The sequence below is a fragment of the Protomyctophum bolini genome, assembly GCF_963924005.1.
Source record: "Protomyctophum bolini genome assembly, chromosome: 12".
NCBI lineage: Eukaryota > Metazoa > Chordata > Actinopteri > Myctophiformes > Myctophidae > Protomyctophum > Protomyctophum bolini.
Window position 1 is genome coordinate 26323775 of NC_137873.1, and position 19097 is coordinate 26342871.

A 19097-nucleotide genomic window follows, 5' to 3' on the forward strand; every position below is an offset into this window, starting at 1 on the left:
CCTGATCCTGATAGAGGAATAGGTTCAGGAATATGATTATGATTGACAGATGTGGTTTCACAACTAACACAATTCAGGTGTTTGTCTAATTTCACAGCTCAGCTTGAATGCATACTGAATTAAAATGTACAGTAGGAATGTTGCTGGTTGGGCGTTATAAGAAGAAGAAATGCAACCAGGCTGTAGGCTATTCAGGTTGAAATTTAATTTGTTTCTATTTTTATTGATTCAAAATTACATTACATTCTGATCTGAATGATAGCTAGAATGAAGTTCACACATTCTGTAAAAATGATGGCAAAAGTATTGGAAATAATCTGTATCAACAGATAACTAGGCCTATTCGATATTGATCACTGAAATTTGTATAAATTAGCAAATATTGTGAAAATCGACATGCTCACAACACAGACACAAACCCATTGTGGGCATGTATTGGTTGTTTCTGGTGAAGAGATTTGGTGGGGACCTCAACAAGTAGGGTTGAACTGGTTAAATGTATCAGATTTCTTCCCCTTTTTACCTCTATGATGATTTCCTGTTTTGGCTATATAGAAGTGTATATTTGTACGTCTCTAAATGTTATGATGAATTGAACATGCAGGACGCTATTGTAAACAAGTGTAATGCTTTATGGTGTATGGTAACAGTTTTGACTGAGTTGTGTTTGAAATGTAATCCTCCAATCTTTCAAATTTAAAAAATCAATTAATCAATCAGCTAGGCCTATGCTTTTGTTCAAATTCTAAAATGTCTCTGCTTTAATGAAGCAAACCTATATAATACAATTATTACAGCTTATTTTACTAGCCAACATTTTTACGAAGGCAGGTCATTTTGGCTTTCCATCAGCAGTCTGTCTGCCAACTGCACTGCAGTCCAAGGTTATGTAACTCTCGCTCTCTGTGTGTGTGTGTGTGTGTGTGTGTGTGTGTGTGTGCGTGTGTGCGCGTGTGTGCGTGTGCGTGTGTGTGTGTGTCTACGTTGCGCAACTGGAATGTTACAGCAGAATTATCCCAAGCTAGTGTGTGATATATAAATATTGTATTGTAAACACTATTGTAATAAAAGGAAGACTATGATGACGACAAGCAAAGGAAAACACTTTGGATTGCAAATAGCATACTTGGTGAAAATATATTTGTGAATAAAATGTGGAATTACTTTATAGCACACTGAATTTTACAAGACAATGCATTTTCCCTCTGTTTTAGTAATTACGGTAGTCGAAGTCGGTATTTGTGCCTTTAAAATCCCTTTAAGGCATAAATAACGTCCATAAATAATCTTAATACACATTTAACATTGTTTTAATGTATGCTTAACATGTTTAAAATAAGCTCATTGTTCATCTGACGTCAAAGTAACATCATCAGCGTTAGAGTTTCCATTCAATAAATAATAATGATAATAACCGTCCGTAATAAAAATTATTATATAAGGTATAAAGGGGAAAAAAGTACCCTATGCAAAGGTTGGGAGGTGAGCCCCGCCCACCCAATCTGATCTAGCCATCCCTCCACCATCCAGGAAAAATAAAACCAGACTTGTTTCAGCAGCAGAATAACTCTAGCTCCTGTTGGCTCTGTGTGTTCTGGCGGTGGGTGCTGCAGACGGACACCTCTTAATAACAGGTGACTACCATTACATTATCATTAAGCTTTTCTACACATTCGTATAGTTGACAGAAGGAAGTATAAGGGGTGCGTGTGTGACATTAAATAGATATTCGCTACTAAATGTTATCCGAAGTTACATGCCTGCCAATATTACAATTTCACTTCTGCAGCGTGATTGAATTGTTTTCCTGCATCACTGTGTGTGGGGGGAATATTATCAGTCTCTGTCATCGTTCTGTCATTCAGTCCGTCTGACTCTGTGACTGTCTGGCTGTGACACTCCAGTACAGTGCAGTGTACTGTAGTGTAGCCTACCTACCGTCCGACAGACAGACCAGTTACTTGAATGCTGCTGTCTGTAGACTAGACTGACTAGTTAGTAATATAAATAGATTGTGTGACATTAACACACTGGATTCCTGACCTTGTCCCATGAGTTCTCATCAGACTTTATTCGCACTGCGCAAACTCGATGGGAGGGTCAGGTGTTGCGCTGAAATTGGTGAACTATTGAATTCCGTGGGTCGCCATCAATTAGTAAAATAGTCGTCCATAATAAGAATAAGACTCAAAATTAAATTATGTCAACAATGTGGAAAAAGTTAATCAAAAAGCTTTTCGTGATCTGCCATGACTTTACAATTTACATGTCCTTTTTATTATTAATTGCCAATATGTTGATTAAAATCTGTCTTGAGAGACTACCACAAATGTGTGCGTGCCATGTGAGCACTCCCTTGAATGAAATATTTCACAATCTATCTCTCGAATCACGTTATTCGATGGGTCACCAGTTACGATGTAACATCTTTTTAGTTAAGTGGATGGATGATGCAGTCAGAGATCTGCCGAACCTGAACAGAATGTATTCATTTCTGGCTGCTGGCTTGCATACTCGGATAAATAAAGTGGAATGTTTTTGCACACTTTTAGATTACTATTTCAATTAAAAATGTTCAATTCAGACGAGCTATATTGGCACGAGAAGACATATGTTTACATATGCAAAGCCAAGTGTCAAAACATAATATAGGCCTATAATTTCTAAGAAAAGCAATGGGTACAGTATTGTACCCATATGTCACTTTGCAAATTAATGTACATATGTTGTATAGGTCTATACAGGGTATAAATATATATATATTTTTTACAAATAGCAGCAATCTTTTGCAGTCAATTTTGGGGAAATGAACAGCATTTTTCCCGAACAATTTAGATAGTATATACAAAAAAGCCTCAGATTTAAAATGTATTTAAAGGAAACACTTTTAAATTGCACTAATTTACACAATGCGTGTGTGATTATGTAACCTGATCATGTATTGTATATTACAGCTGTCCATGTATGGTTCACGAATGGGACTACCGTGGATGTTTTATTTCTTTGTTGTTTTAATGTTTTTTATTGAAGTTTAACTATAACCTAACTACAAATACATCCTCAATGCTCCAAAAAACAGGATGTATTTCTGTGTGTTCAGCTTACCCAACACATTTTGTTTTATTTGACTTAGAAATATGGAGTAACCTCACTTCTGCTAATATCTCGCACACTCACTCTGCAGGAGGGACATTTGTGCTGCTGTGTAATAGACGGTGAGAGTGTGGATGTGAGTTTTGAAGTGACCAGTGAAGATGTTGCCCCAACACATGAAGCAGATCAGAGTCCTTCTACTAAATGACAAGGAGAACCTGGACAGAACTCTATTCAGACTAGAGCAAGGTAACTGTCTGTTGTAAAATAGCTATTAAAATATTGATACAGGAAATATAAAATGAATCACACAATCAGACTGCTCACTCTATATAGTCTATACCAAAGTGGTCACATCACTCCAGTCAGTCCAGTCCTAGCCTCACTCACTTGCTCCCTGTCCGTCTTAGAATTGTTTTTAAGATCTTTCTGTTTGTTTTTAAGGCCCAAAATTGGCTGGCCCCCTCGTATTTATCAGAGCTCATAGAGCCGTACATCTCAGCCAGAGCCCTGAGATCAGCTGACCAGTCGCTCTTGACTGAGCTCAAAACTAGTTATAAGACCAGAGGTGACCGGGCCTTTGCAGCTGATGGCCATAGACTCTGGAACACCCTGCCCACCCTCCATATTTACTCTGCTCCTTCACGTCTTTAAGTCTTTATTGAAGACAATGTTTTTCACTGTGGCCTTTGATACAGTTTTGATGGGCCTATAACTTTGTAATACATTATTTGTTATGCCTCTTTTTGTTTTCTTGTCTTTGTCTTTGCCAGTCTTGTTTCTTTGTTTTAACATGTAGGCCTATAGCACTTTGGTCGACCTTTGGTCGTTGTAATATGTGCTTTATAAATAAAGTTTGAGTTAATGCTGAGGAAGTATTGTATTACCAGTATGTATGCTGGCTGAATAGTGGTTCAAGGTAACAAAAGTAGTCACGAAAAGGTAACTATCATGAGGTATCATTAGGTATTGCAAAAGTAATCATTATACAGTAGGTGCAAAACAGCTACAGTATGCAGAACTGTTTAACACACAGCATGCGGACAGTAGCTATAGTAGGCTACACGGCAAGAACAATGGCAGTAATGGGAGAATAGTAGAAGCTCTCAGTTACATCCAAAGAGGTATTTTTCAAGTGAACCCCTAATGGAGTGGCTTGTTTGAAATGAGAATACCTCCAGGACATGCTCCCTCCACCACACATCAGATGGCGAAACACCCGCCACACCAGAACAATGCAGAACATGCTCTCGATCCCCCAGGCTCCAATACATGCACATTAGACAGAACCTTTCTCCACACTGCTGTCAAGGCGTGGAACAGCCTACCAGAACATGAAGTTGATTCCATCACAGACAATAGCCTTCAAGCCTTTAAACGCAGAGTTCATAGACATATCCTAACCACCCCTGACACTGACTGTTAGCTAGATAGATGTTGAGCTGCAGTGAACTTATACTTCACCTAAGACAAATGTCTTATCATTCAAAACTACATTACATTTAAGATTCCCTACTGTTGCACTTTGCTGAAAATGTCTGTACAAGAGACTAAAAAGAAGGAAAAAAATAAAACTATTTAAAAGTAATAAATATGCATTATATTTATGACCAATGTATGTTGGTATCATTGTATTTGGATAGGCTAGCGGGTTTAAGGAGCAAGGCAAGTGTCTCGGAGGAGAGAAATAAGTACCATTTGACATTTCCTCTCTGAACCTTACAGCAGGCCCCTTCAACTGTCCTATATATAGACAAAAGTGTTAAGGGCCAGATTCTGGACCACATGTGACTGTCCAGTATTCTTCTGGTTGATTTGCAAGCTTACTATTTCAATTGAACTTTACATCTCTTTATGTTTACTTAGTTTGATGAGTTTGTCAGGATGTGTGCACGAGCATGAAATGTAAATGTAGCTATGCTTGTCTTCCAATCAAGAGAATAAGTTAACTAATAGGACTATGCTTTCATTTGTGTGTCGGTTAATCCACAGCATTTGAGCTTCAGTTCCGCCTGGGTCCTAGTCTCCAAGGGAAGAAGGTTTTGGTGCACACCAACTATCCGGCCGATGGGGAGCGGTTTGAGCGTAACACCTTCCGCATTCTGGAGTGGAATAACCCCTCGGGACGAGAGGATGACTCTGATAAGTTCTGCTTTCTGGACCTCAAGATTGCTGGGTCCTACCAGTTCTACTTTGGATATGGGTAGGACTATTATGATTGTGTAATCACATGTAAGTCTACATGATAATATACATGTTTCTAAATTACCTCATTCAGGCATTTAACGAATGATGAATTTAAAACAAGTATATGTTTGTGACTTGTTCATACTTGGACAGAACACTTGATCACTGTGGGCAATGGGCATCATACAACTCTCATCTTTAATCACTAAGGCATTGCTCCACCATTGAGCTGGATCTCTTTGCAGAGTTACTGAACTGGACTGTCAGTCCTAACCACACCAGAGGGTCGCCATGCAACTCGTTGCAACTACTTGCAAGTAGCAACCATTATTCCCAATGGCATGTTGCAAGGAATGTCATTGGTGTGTTTTGTTTTGTTGCAAGGAGTTGCGAGTAGGGTTGGGATTCGTTAGGATTTTAACGGTTCTGGATCCTTAACAGTTCCGGTTCCTAACGGGTCCCTTAACGGATCCTAATATTATTTTCTGACATAGATTATGCTTATATTATAACTAACCTAACCAAGTACATAATAAACACAAATTAATTAATTCAATTATTGAAAATGCACTTTACAATTATGAGGTGGCACTATTATTTAAACTTCACCACCACCAGCTATAGCCACCACAACAATATATTGTTGCAATTTGTACTGTATATTGCAATTTGCTGTATATTAAATATACAGTACACATTGCAATAATGATATTGTTGTGGTGACAAATTTTGTCTTTAATGTTCAGATTAATTTAATATGAAGGACCCCTTACCCTAATGGAAACAAATAATGCTCTCTTGGATTATAAAATCCTCTTAGCAGACCTTGTATTGAACTGTAGGCTATGTTCCTGTGCTTTTTTCTGCAAACTGTTTATAAAATAGGCTAATCAATCTATGGAGGTACAGTATATGCACCTAAACGCTGGGCTCTCAACAGTCACGCGATTAATTTAGAGCCAAATCAAAAGCAGTTGAGTTGCTTATAAGTTGTAAAAAATAAGTGCAGACAAATAGATTTGGTGTGATTAATAAAATATCAGACAGAAAGACGTTGAGTCATTGGCGTTCTAAATTAACACCATAAACAGCAGTTGTACAATACGCCTAATGAAAAGCTCTGTAGGCGTTAGTAGTTTTTATTTTCTATTACGTTACTAGCCTGGGGAAAGTGAACCAGCCTCGCATCATCCTCATCCCCCGGCCTGCTGTAATGGAGCTGCGGGACTGCAGGCTTTCCGCATGGCTCTCAAACGCGATGTGCCTAGATTATTCTCGTGAGTTGTGGACTGAGTTGTGTAGGCATATTGATTTTGAGATGTTTCCTCAATGTGGATGTGCAACTGGTACAAGTTGCAACAACCTTTGCAGGGAACTATAGCATAACATTTATTGCACTTTGCGTGCTCAGCCTCAGAGTCATTTCCCTCTCTGTTAACCACACTTTGGAGATCTCCTCGACATACTGTCCCACTCGCTCCGCGGCGGTTGCTGAATGCACAGAACAGTGGGTGTATCCTCCCCGACCCCACTCACACCTTTAGGTGGGGTGACGTCACCCCAGGCTCTGCTTGCATGCATGCACATTGCACAGACACAGCGGAGCTAAATGACGACTGATGAGAACCGTTTGGGAAACCGTTAATAAAAAAAAGATGGAACCGGCTCCGGATCCCAACCTAGTTGCGAGTAGTTGCAAGGAGTTGCAGCTGGTGTGGTTTGGGCCTTAGGTCACATTCTCACCTAATACTTCGGTAGACTCGAATGCGTATGGGCGGGGATTTTGGGATTCTTGCATATTTAATTGGCTGCGGTTTGCCTTCACACTGTCATTTGCAGCAATTGGAAACGCAGCAGGGGGGGGACCTTTATCAATGTGTTCCATTCATAAACTAGCCTACACAGTGAAATCTATGGTAATAAAATTACACTCATAACGTGCATGTGTTGTGCCGTCTGGGGGACCCCCCTCTCTCTCTTTCTCTCTCTCTCTACGCAAGCAGCCGCCACACACTGTTCTTTTGGGCATGGAGGCACAGCGCTGCATGAGCGCACTGATATAACTCTCCAGTCCCCACACAGTGACAGCACTGCATGTTTACGGCACGCACAGACAGACAGACAGACAGAATATTCTGTAGGCTATAATAGGCTACACTGCAGTGTTTTTATGTGTTTTCTTAAGCAATTGATTAATTTACATGTCCTCATTTCGATCAGGGCTTCAGACAGTCTCCTCAATCAACCACGTCTATCCACAGTAACGGGACATCTTTGCACTGCGTAAAATAGGCCTTCTCCGTCTCCAACTGTGTTCAGCTCCTCACCCGCCACATTGTTTGCTTCATTTCCTTTATTTACTGCGGATTGCATTCACACCTGCACCGAATCGTAGTCAAGTGCGATTGGAAGCGAAGCGAAACCCCCGTTTTTGGGCGGAGTAAAATGCGGTTCTTTGCTGTGCATTAGGATTCGAATGAGCCTTCACACCTGCCAAACGAAGCGCACTTTCTGAAAATGCGCAGCAGGAATCCTTTTAATCGCAGCAAAGCTCTCTGGTGAGAATGTGACCTTAGTCTACCAGTTTGCATGCAATTGAGATCAAATTGATCAATACAGATACTAACCTGATTATGGAGCACTAATTAGATGACATCCAGCTCCTAATAGTGATGGTTTGGACACAGACTCAGTAGAAAAGAAAACATCTGACTACTGTTAACATTATCTTACAGAACTATATACTTGTAGCCAACACTAATAATAGAAAGGGAAGTATTTTCACTCAAACAACAGATCACATTGTGAGCTTGTACTGTAGATAAGCTCTCTTCCGGGGGCATTTGGTGAAAATAGCTATGTTCACACCTGTGCAGGATGTAATACGTGTTTTCGTCTCACAAATGAACCCTAGTCCTAAACAAGGAAGGGGGATACTAATACATATCATATGTCATATGAATGATATAATCTTTCCTCCACAGAGACACAAAGCGATCAGGAGGTGGCTACATTGTAGTTGACCCTGTGCTGCGTGTTGGAGCAGAGGACAATGTCGTCCCCCTAGACTGTATCACCATCCAGACTTACCTGTCCAAATGTCTAGGACACCTGGACGATTGGCCCGGAAGACTGAGAGTTACCAAGGAGTCAGGTAAGGTTGAGAGAGAGAGAGAAATTGCGTGTGGCTTATTTTCTTGGCTTCATGTTCAATGTGAAAGGGCAATGACAATGCGAAACCACCCTGCACAGCATGTTGTAGTCTAAACAAACGGCCCGTTCACATGCATTGGGCTCAATTTCCCAGAAGCCCTAGCAGCCCAGAGGATGACTTGATTTCCGGTTTCGTCATCGGCCTCTTCACCAGGTCCGGGACAAATCCGCTATTTATTTTTAATTATTTTAAAACGGCAAATTAAACGCATTAAACAAATAGCGGGTTTAGCGTATTACGCGTGGTGGAACCCTGGATTAAACAATTATCCGCCACGAAAGTGTTAATGTTGTAAGCACATTATCTTATAAATCAGGCCTTAAAGGACACATCACTGTTCCATTAATCATCACCTAATCTGGATAAGCGCTTGAGCTAACATCTCAAATGTGTTAAATGCACAGCAATTAGTTGCTTTTAAAACCAGCCAACTTCTCTTTCTCAACAGCCTGTGTGAGCAGTAGAGAGAGAGAAAGAGAGTAACAAGATGAGGCAGTTAGTTTAGTGGGTCAACATGTCAGCCAGCCGATGTTTACATTAATGTTAGCCCTCACCTTGCCCTCGAGTGCAATCTGATTACTCATTACTTGGGTGTGTGTATGTTTTTATCCAATAAGCCAGCATTATTGACTCAGTGAGTGTTTTCATTGGTCCACCAATACTATTCAAATAAAGGGTGGGGGCCTCTAAGAGGAGAGGAGACACACTCACTGCCTAGTCAGTGGTTTTCAAGTTTTTCAGGCAGTGACCCCCCGAAATAATCATATTATGAACTGTTTACCCCCCACCCTGACGAGCACTTTTAAATTGTCACTTCACTGTCATGTGGGGACAGAAAGGTTTCATTTTGGAGCCTGCAGCCTCACGTATGTTGTTGGTTGCTACTATACGGTGCACATTCCCAAGGCACGACTGCTACAAGGCCTTTGATAATTAATGTATTCTTCTGGTTGATGTCTCTCTTTCTCCATCTACTTTCCAGGTTACAACATGATTCATTTCACCCCCCTGCAGACCCTGGGAGAGTCCAGATCTTGCTATTCATTGGCTGACCAGCTGACCTTTAACCCAGAGTTCAGCCCAGAGGGGAAGAGCTACAGTTGGGCAAATGTTGGAGCACGGGTGGAGATGATAAAGAAAGAATGGGACATATTGTCTATCACTGATGTGGTCTACAATCACACTGGTAAGTACTCTTTATGCATGCCTTAGATCTAATGCCATCCAAAATTAGCTCCATAACTGACTGGCATGGTGGCAGTGGCAATGGGCCCCGGTGCAGATATCGTGTGTGGGCCCCCAAAAATATTATTGTGGCTTTGGGGGTGACAGATTACTTTACCTGGGTTACATCTTCTGATGTGCGCTTGTATAAGATAACAATGAGTGGACAGTGATGTCACTGTTATGCAACACGGAAGTAGTATGGACTTGAAGCTGTTTATAAACCAGTCAGTCAGTGACATCACTGACTAATCCTGGGTGTTACTCTTCCTGCGACCGATAGCCCCTGAAACCAGGCTTTCACCGTCGTCTCGTCCTGACTCTTTTTCTCTTCTTCTTCCTCCTTCATGGGCGGCTGGGCCCCCTTGAATCCATAAACCCACATTTAAACCACAGAGAAATATGGGAACTACCGGTATGTAAATTCAGCCAAGGATGTGAGGCACAAAGTTCCTTTTGACTAGTGCTTGATACAGAAGCAACAACAAGCCATATTAGGGGTGCTTCTGGATACTGTCCTAGACTTCATAGCAATGGTAGGGCTATTCTGGCTCCAAATTGCCACGTGTTTAATTTGTTGTCTGAAACAGTGCAAGGCTCTTAAACACACACACACACACACATTTTTAATGGCTTGTTTTTCATTATAAAAGATTCAAATATTACAACAGCCTGTTACTGCAGTGACTGAACAAAAACATTCTTATTCTTAGTTCTTTCTTGTTTTTTTGTTTTTTTTTAACCTACACCTACAGTGTAGTTTATCATACCTAAGATGTCTGTTGTATACAAAGTAGAATCATGCGTCCCTTTGACTGAGAAAGCTTGTCACACACATGCACACCCACAAACGCGCACACACATAGTACGTATATTGTGAAGTATGTACTGTAGTGCGTGCACTTGCATTCAAAGCAGTGAGATAATCACACTATCCATGCATTCAGTGCTGGGCTGACTGAATTCCAGAGGTCAGTGAGCAAGAGAAAGGCAGAAGACAGTGAATTCACACGGAGTTGGAGAGCAGCATACGTGTGTTCGGGGGGAATTCTTCCACACATTTTGCATCATGAGAATTGTGTCCTGGACTCCTAGTCCTACACAGCCATTATAATATACTAGAAACTATTACAAGAACAGCTAGTCCCTGAATTGACCCCCAACTCATCTGATAAGAGTGATCCAAATCGGAGTATTAGCAATTGAATTGCTATGACATACCAACAAGCAAACAGACTGGGGCCATTAGGACCGATTCATACTCGTTCGGGGGGGCGGGTACCGTCCTAAAGTCACCTCTTCGGTGCTACTGAAAATTTCTGACGAGCCGAAATCATTTCGGCACTATAGCGCTGAAACAGCGGTAAAATAGGAGTATGAATCGGCCCTTACAATACAGCCTCAGTCTATTGGTCATGGATGTGTAATGGACACCATTTCCAAATCATGTTTAATTATCACTAACCTGTACCCTCAAGTATTCTCCATAATGGTCTGTTGGTTTGTGACGCTCACCCAACTCTCAATCCCTCTGCCCTGCACCCCCACCTCCCTCCAGCTCCCAGAGAAGGTCAAATGGTCAGATGAACCTGATCTAAAGGTTACTTTAGTGACTGGGTGACTGGCCGGCTTACCAATGGTGGACCAACTAGATTAAAACGGCTATAAACAATAATATGACCCTTTTTTTAAGTCTCTGTGACACATCTGGGGGCTGCAATCTGCATTCAAAGATTTTCCTAGAAGCTTTGTCATTGGTCGATTTGCCTGTCTACTTCCTGATTGGTTAGTCATTTCAACCAGGTTTTTTTCATGACAAAGCTTCTAGGAACATCTTTGAATGCAGATTGTGGCCCCTAGACGTGTCACAGATACAAACATTTTTGGGAATGTTTTACTCATTGCTGCATTGCTGGCTGTCTGAATACCAAAAATAAAAAAGGTAATAACATTTTGACATCCTATTGTTTATAGCAGCTTTAACTTCTTATTTGCTGACACAGGATATCTTTTTGTCTTTGAAAAAGTAAAATATCTGAGAGATTATTAACTTTGATGATTAACCAATTTCAGCCACGATCTGGTGGTTAAGACAGGCAGTCTTTAGCGCCTAGTTGAGGGGGAAGTAATTGTGTGATGCACCAGGCTTCAGTCCAGAGCGCCATCTCAACATGTCAACAATGGTTTCCCACTCGCAAGGTCGGATTTGAGCTGTATCTCAATCTGAGCCCTAAAAATGCTTTGGATTGCGTGCATGCGTGTGTGTGAGGACGATTTTGGATATTCAATGACGTACGCCATAACATAGGTGCCACCGGAGGCTAGCCACGGATGCTAAAAACCAATACATTTAAAAGCAAGACACATCAGTTGCCCATTTGCTTCCATTTTAGTCCGGACCCGAAATGCCAAAAATGTGAATCATGTAGACATTTTTGAGGAAAAGTACTTAAAGGACCACTTCATCACTTTTCAGTTTTCAGCCTATCTTCATATAATTGGTCCTCACTGATGTTCATGATTAAATACCACCATTTCGTTCGACTCAGTCTGTGTCTCATAGTTCAGAAACCCCTTTTTCATGAATAGAAATCCTGCAGTTTCTATTAGATTGGATTCCACCTCGATGATGTCACTGGTGGACGGGATTCTGAACTGCCAACAGCCCTCCTATGAGACACAGACTGAGTAGGAAAAAAAATGTGCTATTTTATCATGATTATTAGTGAGGACCAATTATATGAAGGTATGTTGAAAAGTGTTGAAGTGGTCCTTTAATGTGTTGTTGCTATATGATTTTTATGTGCTGCGGTATGGGGAGTGCTACCGTTTTGTCATAAATGGAGTAATTAGCATAATGAGTTCATGTAATATCACTTAAACCCAAAGAAACTGATACAAAGGGGTTTTCAATTGATTCTGGTACATCTACGTGTGATTAAGAACATACCAAAAAAAATCTAGGAAAATGTAACTGCCGTAGGGTCTTTACAGTGTACCTCTCTCTCCATCTGTAATGTAACTGCCGTAGGGTCTTTACAGTGTACCTCTCTCTCCATCTGTAATGTAACTGCCGTAGGGTCTTTACAGTGTACCTCTCTCTCCATCTGTAATGTAACTGCCGTAGGGTCTTTACAGTGTACCTCTCTCTCCATCTGTAGCGGCTAACAGTCCCTGGATTAAAGAACATCCAGAGTGTGGCTACAACCTGGTGAACTCTCCTCACCTGCGTCCAGCCTGGGTCTTAGACAGAGCTATATGGCATCTGACCACAAGAGTAGCAGATGGACGCTACACTGACAAAGGACTGCCTGTTAACATCACCAATGAGAGTCATCTGAATGTGAGACCACTCACCGATAGTTTGATTATCTACTTAGTCAATATGCACATTCAGCTGATTAGGAACTGACCATAACAACCCATATTTATCTTTTAGGTTTTCTTAATTATATTACTGTGGACATGTGTTGTGTGCAATAGTCACTGTGTACTGTGTACGAAACAAACACACCTTTCAATTTAGTTTAGTTGGTTTCTGAAATGCATTAAAGTATACTGTATATACTGAATTTCACATAATGGAAGACCAGTGGCCGCCACACTAAGCAGATTATGTAATAACAGTCTAAATCCAATGCAGCTTGTTAACTAAATTAGAGAACCCATTTTAGCAGACAGGAAATGATTAATTAAAAAAACAATGTTAGCAGTCATGAACTGTCCCACTTTTAATGTGCTTTGAATGTCATTCAGTTACATGGATATATCTTTCTTGTATATTTACTGTATGTACTGTTGTTATTGTAAAGCACTTTGTAACTTGTTTTCAAGGGGCTGTATTAATAAGTTATTATTATAACACACACACGTTCTCACTGTTTACCTGTGTGTGTTTGTAGGTTCTCCGCAGTGTGATGTGGCAGGACCTATTCCCTCAGATCAAACTGTGGGAGTTCTTCCAGGTCAATGTGGACAAAGCCGTGAACCAGTTTAGAAACCTGCTCTACGATGGTTTGTACATTTTAAGAAGCTCCTGAAAAATGATTGGTCGATCTGTACTGAAACTATTACAAAATAGTGCACAACGGGGCCACAGACCAACGGGTTGTGAGCTTGTGCATCGGGTATTTTTAACACATTACTAAGTATTAATCAGGCTTCAAGTTAGCAAATAGGCCAAGGAATGGTATTTGTTTTGTATTGTAATGTGTTTTTAACTTACCAACTGTTACTTGTGAGAGTACCACAATGGAAATACGCCTTAAGACCTTATTGTGTTTATCCTCAAACTGCTGTAACCCTGTGGTTATTGCATTTAAAATAAATCAAAACAAATAATAATCCAGCTTTAAAATAGCTATTTTAATTTAGGCATTGATGAGGAGGAGTCAGCCACAGGAACTAACTAACTCATGAACGTGTGTGTGTGTGTGTGTGTGTGTGTGTGTGTGTGTGTGTGTGTGTGTGTATGTGTGTGTGTGTGTGTGTTATAAGGCACCAAGGCAGACTATAATAAGACACATGGGAAGAAGGGCCTAAGGATCATTCAGGATCCTGGTTACCATCGTCATGGTAACACAGTGGACATGGACTCTGCTCTGGAGACCTTCGTACCTCAGAGGTCAGGCTCAAAGTCACGTCACCAGTTTTTAAGAGCAGATGGGTATTTATTTGATCATTTATGGCAAATTCAAGAAACACTAGGCTAAATATCATAATGTCTCAAAAAATATACTGTACATCCATACAACTATGTCATGGTTCTTCTTCTGTGCTTAAACTTTTGTGTGTAAAGTTAAACGCTCAGATAAAAAAGGATACTTGTCCTCAATGAAACATTTAGGAATGCTGAATCCGTATTAATCCAAGGCCGGAAACGTGAAGAATAGCACTGATGTCTGCAGGCAGTTACATGTCTGAAGTGTTTCTTTTAAATACATGGAACACTTTGCTGATAACTAACTTTATAACACGACGACAAAGACACAAAACCGCTAAATGTTAACCTGATGGTCACTTGGTCAGACTGGCTCACTTTAAAGTGATTTCTCAGACCCAGCAGCCATGGATTTCCGTGATCATTCAGCATAATTATATTGTATTTATGAAGCCCTCACCTTGTGTCAATAACAGAATGTATATATTGTGAGTAGATCGTTTCACCTCTGTCTATAGCTCCTCCACCGAACATGTAGAGGAATGCTGTGGTTGGCTGAAGCAGAAACTGAACGAGATGAATGGAGAACAGTACCACATTGTGCACCAGCACCAGGAACAGGTACTATATGTGTGGGTTAATTGTTTTTAACTGTCTTTAACTATCCAACGTTTTTGGCTGGGATCCCCGGAAATGCTTTGGCCATGTCTCGCGGCCCCCGCATTGAATGTCTTATTTTAATACACAATTGCCTGATGACAATTTAATGTTGTTGTGTTCAGATGTGGACAATATAACGATGAATTTAATTGAATAATGTGGTCTATAGGGAATGTAGCTGTATGGCATAAAACATGTTACTCTTATACTCTATGCAGTGTGCATCTATTTGTTTCAGAAACTAGCTTTAAGTTCATACCTTGTGCTTTCATCAATTCATTAATTTCCTTGTCTTGCTAAAGACAACTTAATACATTAAGTATTCAGTCAACTTGAATTTGGCCATCCATATTTACCAGACAATGTCCTCTTACTTCTTTCTCCCTAGGCCGTCAGCTGCATTGTGGGAAATATAGTGTATGAACGTCTGGCTGACCATGGTCCAAAATTGGGGCCTGTTACCAGGAAAGATCCTCTGGTTACCAGGTAAAATACTGTAAATGTGGAAACGGATCCATAGATGGCTACCTGGAACTAAGGCAGGAATTACGACCTATGAGCAGGAAAACCCTTCTAGATTCTAGAGACAGAGATGGAGGGGTTGGGCGAGGAGGATTTGGACACAAACTAGCCCTTTGCACAGGCAGCATGGATGGATGGATAGATGGATACCGGTAGATATTTTTATGTGAGAGTTAGACAGAGCCAGTGAATAAAGCATGGGTATAAGGAGTGAGGGAAGTAAAAAGGGTAGAGATGGGACAGGAGTTTCTTTTTTTTTAAGATCCACTAGTCGCGTCACGTGGTGGGATAGTGGAAGTGATAGAGAGAGAGGGAGAGAGGAATGATGAAGGGGATGAAAGCTCATGGAAAAGGGTGGAATTCCTCATTGACATCCTCACTTGGGTTTATGCATCTGTTCACCTGTTCCATTCTAGGTATTTCACCTTCCCATATAAGGAGATGACTCTGGCAGCGGAGATGCTTCTATTGGACAAGCCAGACATGATTTGTCACTTCATGGCCCACAACGGTTGGGTGATGTGTGACGACCCGCTGCGCAACTTTGCAGAGCCTGGTAAACAAAGCAATTAGCCCTTTGCTAAATCCCACCCCAAAAAGCGATTGTCCAATGCCAATCCAAATAGTTTAGCTGTTTAACTGTTGTTATGCAGGTAAAGCTTTCTTCACCTGTCAGTGTTATTTTGCATGGCTGTGTTGTCATACACAGCTTAACGTCGAGAAAGTTACACGACTGACCACCGAGGTGATGGCAATAATACTAATGACCGTAGTCTTACCGTGCAACATGAAAACTCCGGTCGGTCGTTAAAAGTTGATTTCTCCCTCTGTAATTTCCTTGTATTTCTAGTTTATTTAAATAATGTCATGCACATTTGTCCAGTGCATAGCCTACTGCAGGCCTGGTTGACTAAATTTAGAAGACATTTTGAAGGTTTTGCTACAGAAATGACCGATTATTTTATATGGAGAAATCCCGTCATTTCACATGCATGTCAATGGGGAGAAGGACAGCTTGTCCTGTCTCCTCGCTGCTAACGTGCCTATTGGACAAGGACAGGTTGGGGAGGGACTTAGCGAAGGGCTAATTGAATAAAATAACTAAACAAAAGGGAGGGCAAATGACTACTTTAGATAAACAAATTAAACAGAATGTAGATGGGTAATTCAATTGTAAGTAAGTAAAAAAACGTATCCAACTTATCAGTAAGTGAGAGCTGACTGATAGTTACATTTAGTAAACATGATATAAAACAATAATGTATAGTACTGTAGCTAGCATATAAATCTAAAGGAATCTAGTAATGACCTACGTATACACTCTATTTGAGCACTCCCAGTATAGTGTCTGCATCAGCGCAGAGACGTACTTACTACTTCCGTATTAAAGTGACTGAGGTAATGCAAACTCAGGCCTGTGTTGATGTCTTGCTTTCCCTGCAGGGTCCAATGTCTATCTGCGCCGGGAGCTGATCTGCTGGGGCGATAGTGTCAAACTGCGCTATGGAAATGGTCCTGAGGATTGCCCCTACCTGTGGGCCCACATGCAGAAATACACAGAGATTACGGCTAAATATTTCCATGGAGTCAGACTGGATAACTGCCACTCCACGCCTCTACATGTGGCTGAGGTACCAGGCTGTGATTGGCTTCATTAAGTTCATTTAGCTACCTCTGTGGTTGTGTGTCGGGATGCACATGCAGATTAGACACACCAACGGACCAACATTCAGAAACAAACCGTGCTTGCGGTTAGGGTTATGTTAGGGTTTGAGGTAGGTTGTCAGTCTAATGACTGTCGGACCAATAGTATGTCTAAACTAAAGTCTGTACCCTGTGTGTCATCGTCTCTTCAACTCCATAAAGTGAGGTTATATACAGCGTTAACTTCCTTAAGACCCAGGCCACAAACACACAATGGTTTATAGAGTTTTATGTATTTATTTACTCTTATAATGTGTCCTGTATATTGTATGTTTGCTGATTGATAATATAACCACATGTCTTGTATTGTATGTGGTCCATTGCGAAGTAATTGTGTCACAGCTGTGAAGTGACAACTCAACTAGAAACACTTGATCTAAATGATGTACACATACCAGGATGTTCGTGTGCAAGAGGATGCTGCAGAACATATTCAGACAGTTCAGACTCATTAGACAGTGGACTCACACCTCAACATTGAGTAAGAACAGGACATTGTAAAATACGTAGAGTATATGTTGCACTACTCATTGTACAACTATTCTACTCTTAGCTTCCTTATGACTCTTGATGACAATGTGTATTTGATGTATTACCATGTGTTGTTCTTGTTTACTGTAAATCGCTCTGGATTAAGAGTGTCTGCTAAATGCCTAAATTGTTAGTGAATGACATAATATTGTATGCAGTAGACACAACTTAAATAGGGTAAAACGTTGCTACTGGTAGAAAAACACATTCCAAAATAAGTAGAGGTATTGGGCCAGTAACTGAACCATAAACAGAAAGCACACTGCACAGATGTATTGCTACAGTATGCTATCTATCCTAAACGAGTAGTGTTCAGACTCAAGCTCGCCATAATGTATGTGTGATTTTCTCCCCCTGTTTGTGTGTGATGGTCATGTCTTGTCTGTCTAGGCCATGCTAGACGCAGCCAGAGTGGTCAGGCCCAACCTCTATGTCATAGCTGAACTGTTTACAGGCAGTGAGCTCCTTGACAATGTGTTTGTTAACCGCCTGGGAATTACCAGCCTTATACGAGGTACATGCACATGCATGGGCACACGTACATTTGCACATAATGCACTAATGGCTAATTGGCTTGCCTTTCTCTTCTCGCTGCATTGTTTTGCATCAATCGCATTCCCTGTTCTTTCTTTCTCTCCTCTACTCCCTCCCTCTCTTTTCTTTTCTTTTCTTTCCTCCTCTCCTCTCCAACTTCTGGTATGCCTTCTTCATTCCTTCCATCTCCCATATCTATCTTTCAAACTACATTGGCATGTTTTTGTGTTGCATGTTGTTCTGCTGCTGCTCTGTTGTGGTTGATTGGTTAGTCTATGCTGAACGTGGCGAGGGCCATCCGTCCTAACCTGCACACGCAGATTAGACACACCAACGGACTGACATGCGGAATCAACGGTCGGACATGCTGTCGAAAATGCGATGCTCCCGTGCTTGCGGTTAGGTTAGGGTTTGAGGTAGGTTTGTCGGTCTAATGACAGTCGGACCAATAGTATGTCTAAAAAACTAAAGCCTGTAACCCCGGGCGGCTTCCCTACTTCAATGATACTAATTAAGGCTCTGTTCCATTTAGTGTGCAGTGGTTCTCAAACTTTTTAATTTCAAGGACCCCCATAACCATTTGTACACTCTCAGGCCCTCATTTATAAATCCAGTGTAAAATCTGCCACAGATTCGAGTGCAGGTTTCGTAGTACACCCACGTCGCCACGGCATTTATAAAGTGATCGCAAACAGCTGATCCTTCCTTAATTTCGTTCTGACGTTAATAAATGTGACGGCTGAAATCTATCTGGCACGCCCTATGAAA

The 19097-nt window shown here is 41.0% G+C and overlaps 1 protein-coding gene across 2 annotated transcripts in view; it reads left to right on the plus strand.

Moving 5' to 3' along the window:
* The first annotated feature begins 1542 nt into the window (after positions 1–1542).
* Positions 1543–19097, plus strand: part of agla (amylo-alpha-1, 6-glucosidase, 4-alpha-glucanotransferase a) — a 40512-nt gene continuing 22957 nt past the window's right edge. Inside the window, exons 1-13 of one of the 2 annotated variants that reach the window (XM_080778681.1) lie at positions 1543–1634; positions 3185–3342; positions 5086–5296; positions 8265–8434; positions 9477–9680; positions 12880–13061; positions 13621–13732; positions 14216–14384; positions 14897–14999; positions 15427–15524; positions 15977–16116; positions 17004–17191; positions 18186–18309. In XM_080778681.1, coding sequence (XP_080634807.1) covers positions 3255–3342; positions 5086–5296; positions 8265–8434; positions 9477–9680; positions 12880–13061; positions 13621–13732; positions 14216–14384; positions 14897–14999; positions 15427–15524; positions 15977–16116; positions 17004–17191; positions 18186–18309 — 1789 coding nt within the window. In that variant the 5' untranslated portion in view covers positions 1543–1634; positions 3185–3254. The remainder of the gene's footprint in view (positions 1635–3184; positions 3343–5085; positions 5297–8264; positions 8435–9476; positions 9681–12879; positions 13062–13620; positions 13733–14215; positions 14385–14896; positions 15000–15426; positions 15525–15976; positions 16117–17003; positions 17192–18185; positions 18310–19097) is intronic. The other variant, XM_080778682.1, reaches the window with a different exon arrangement.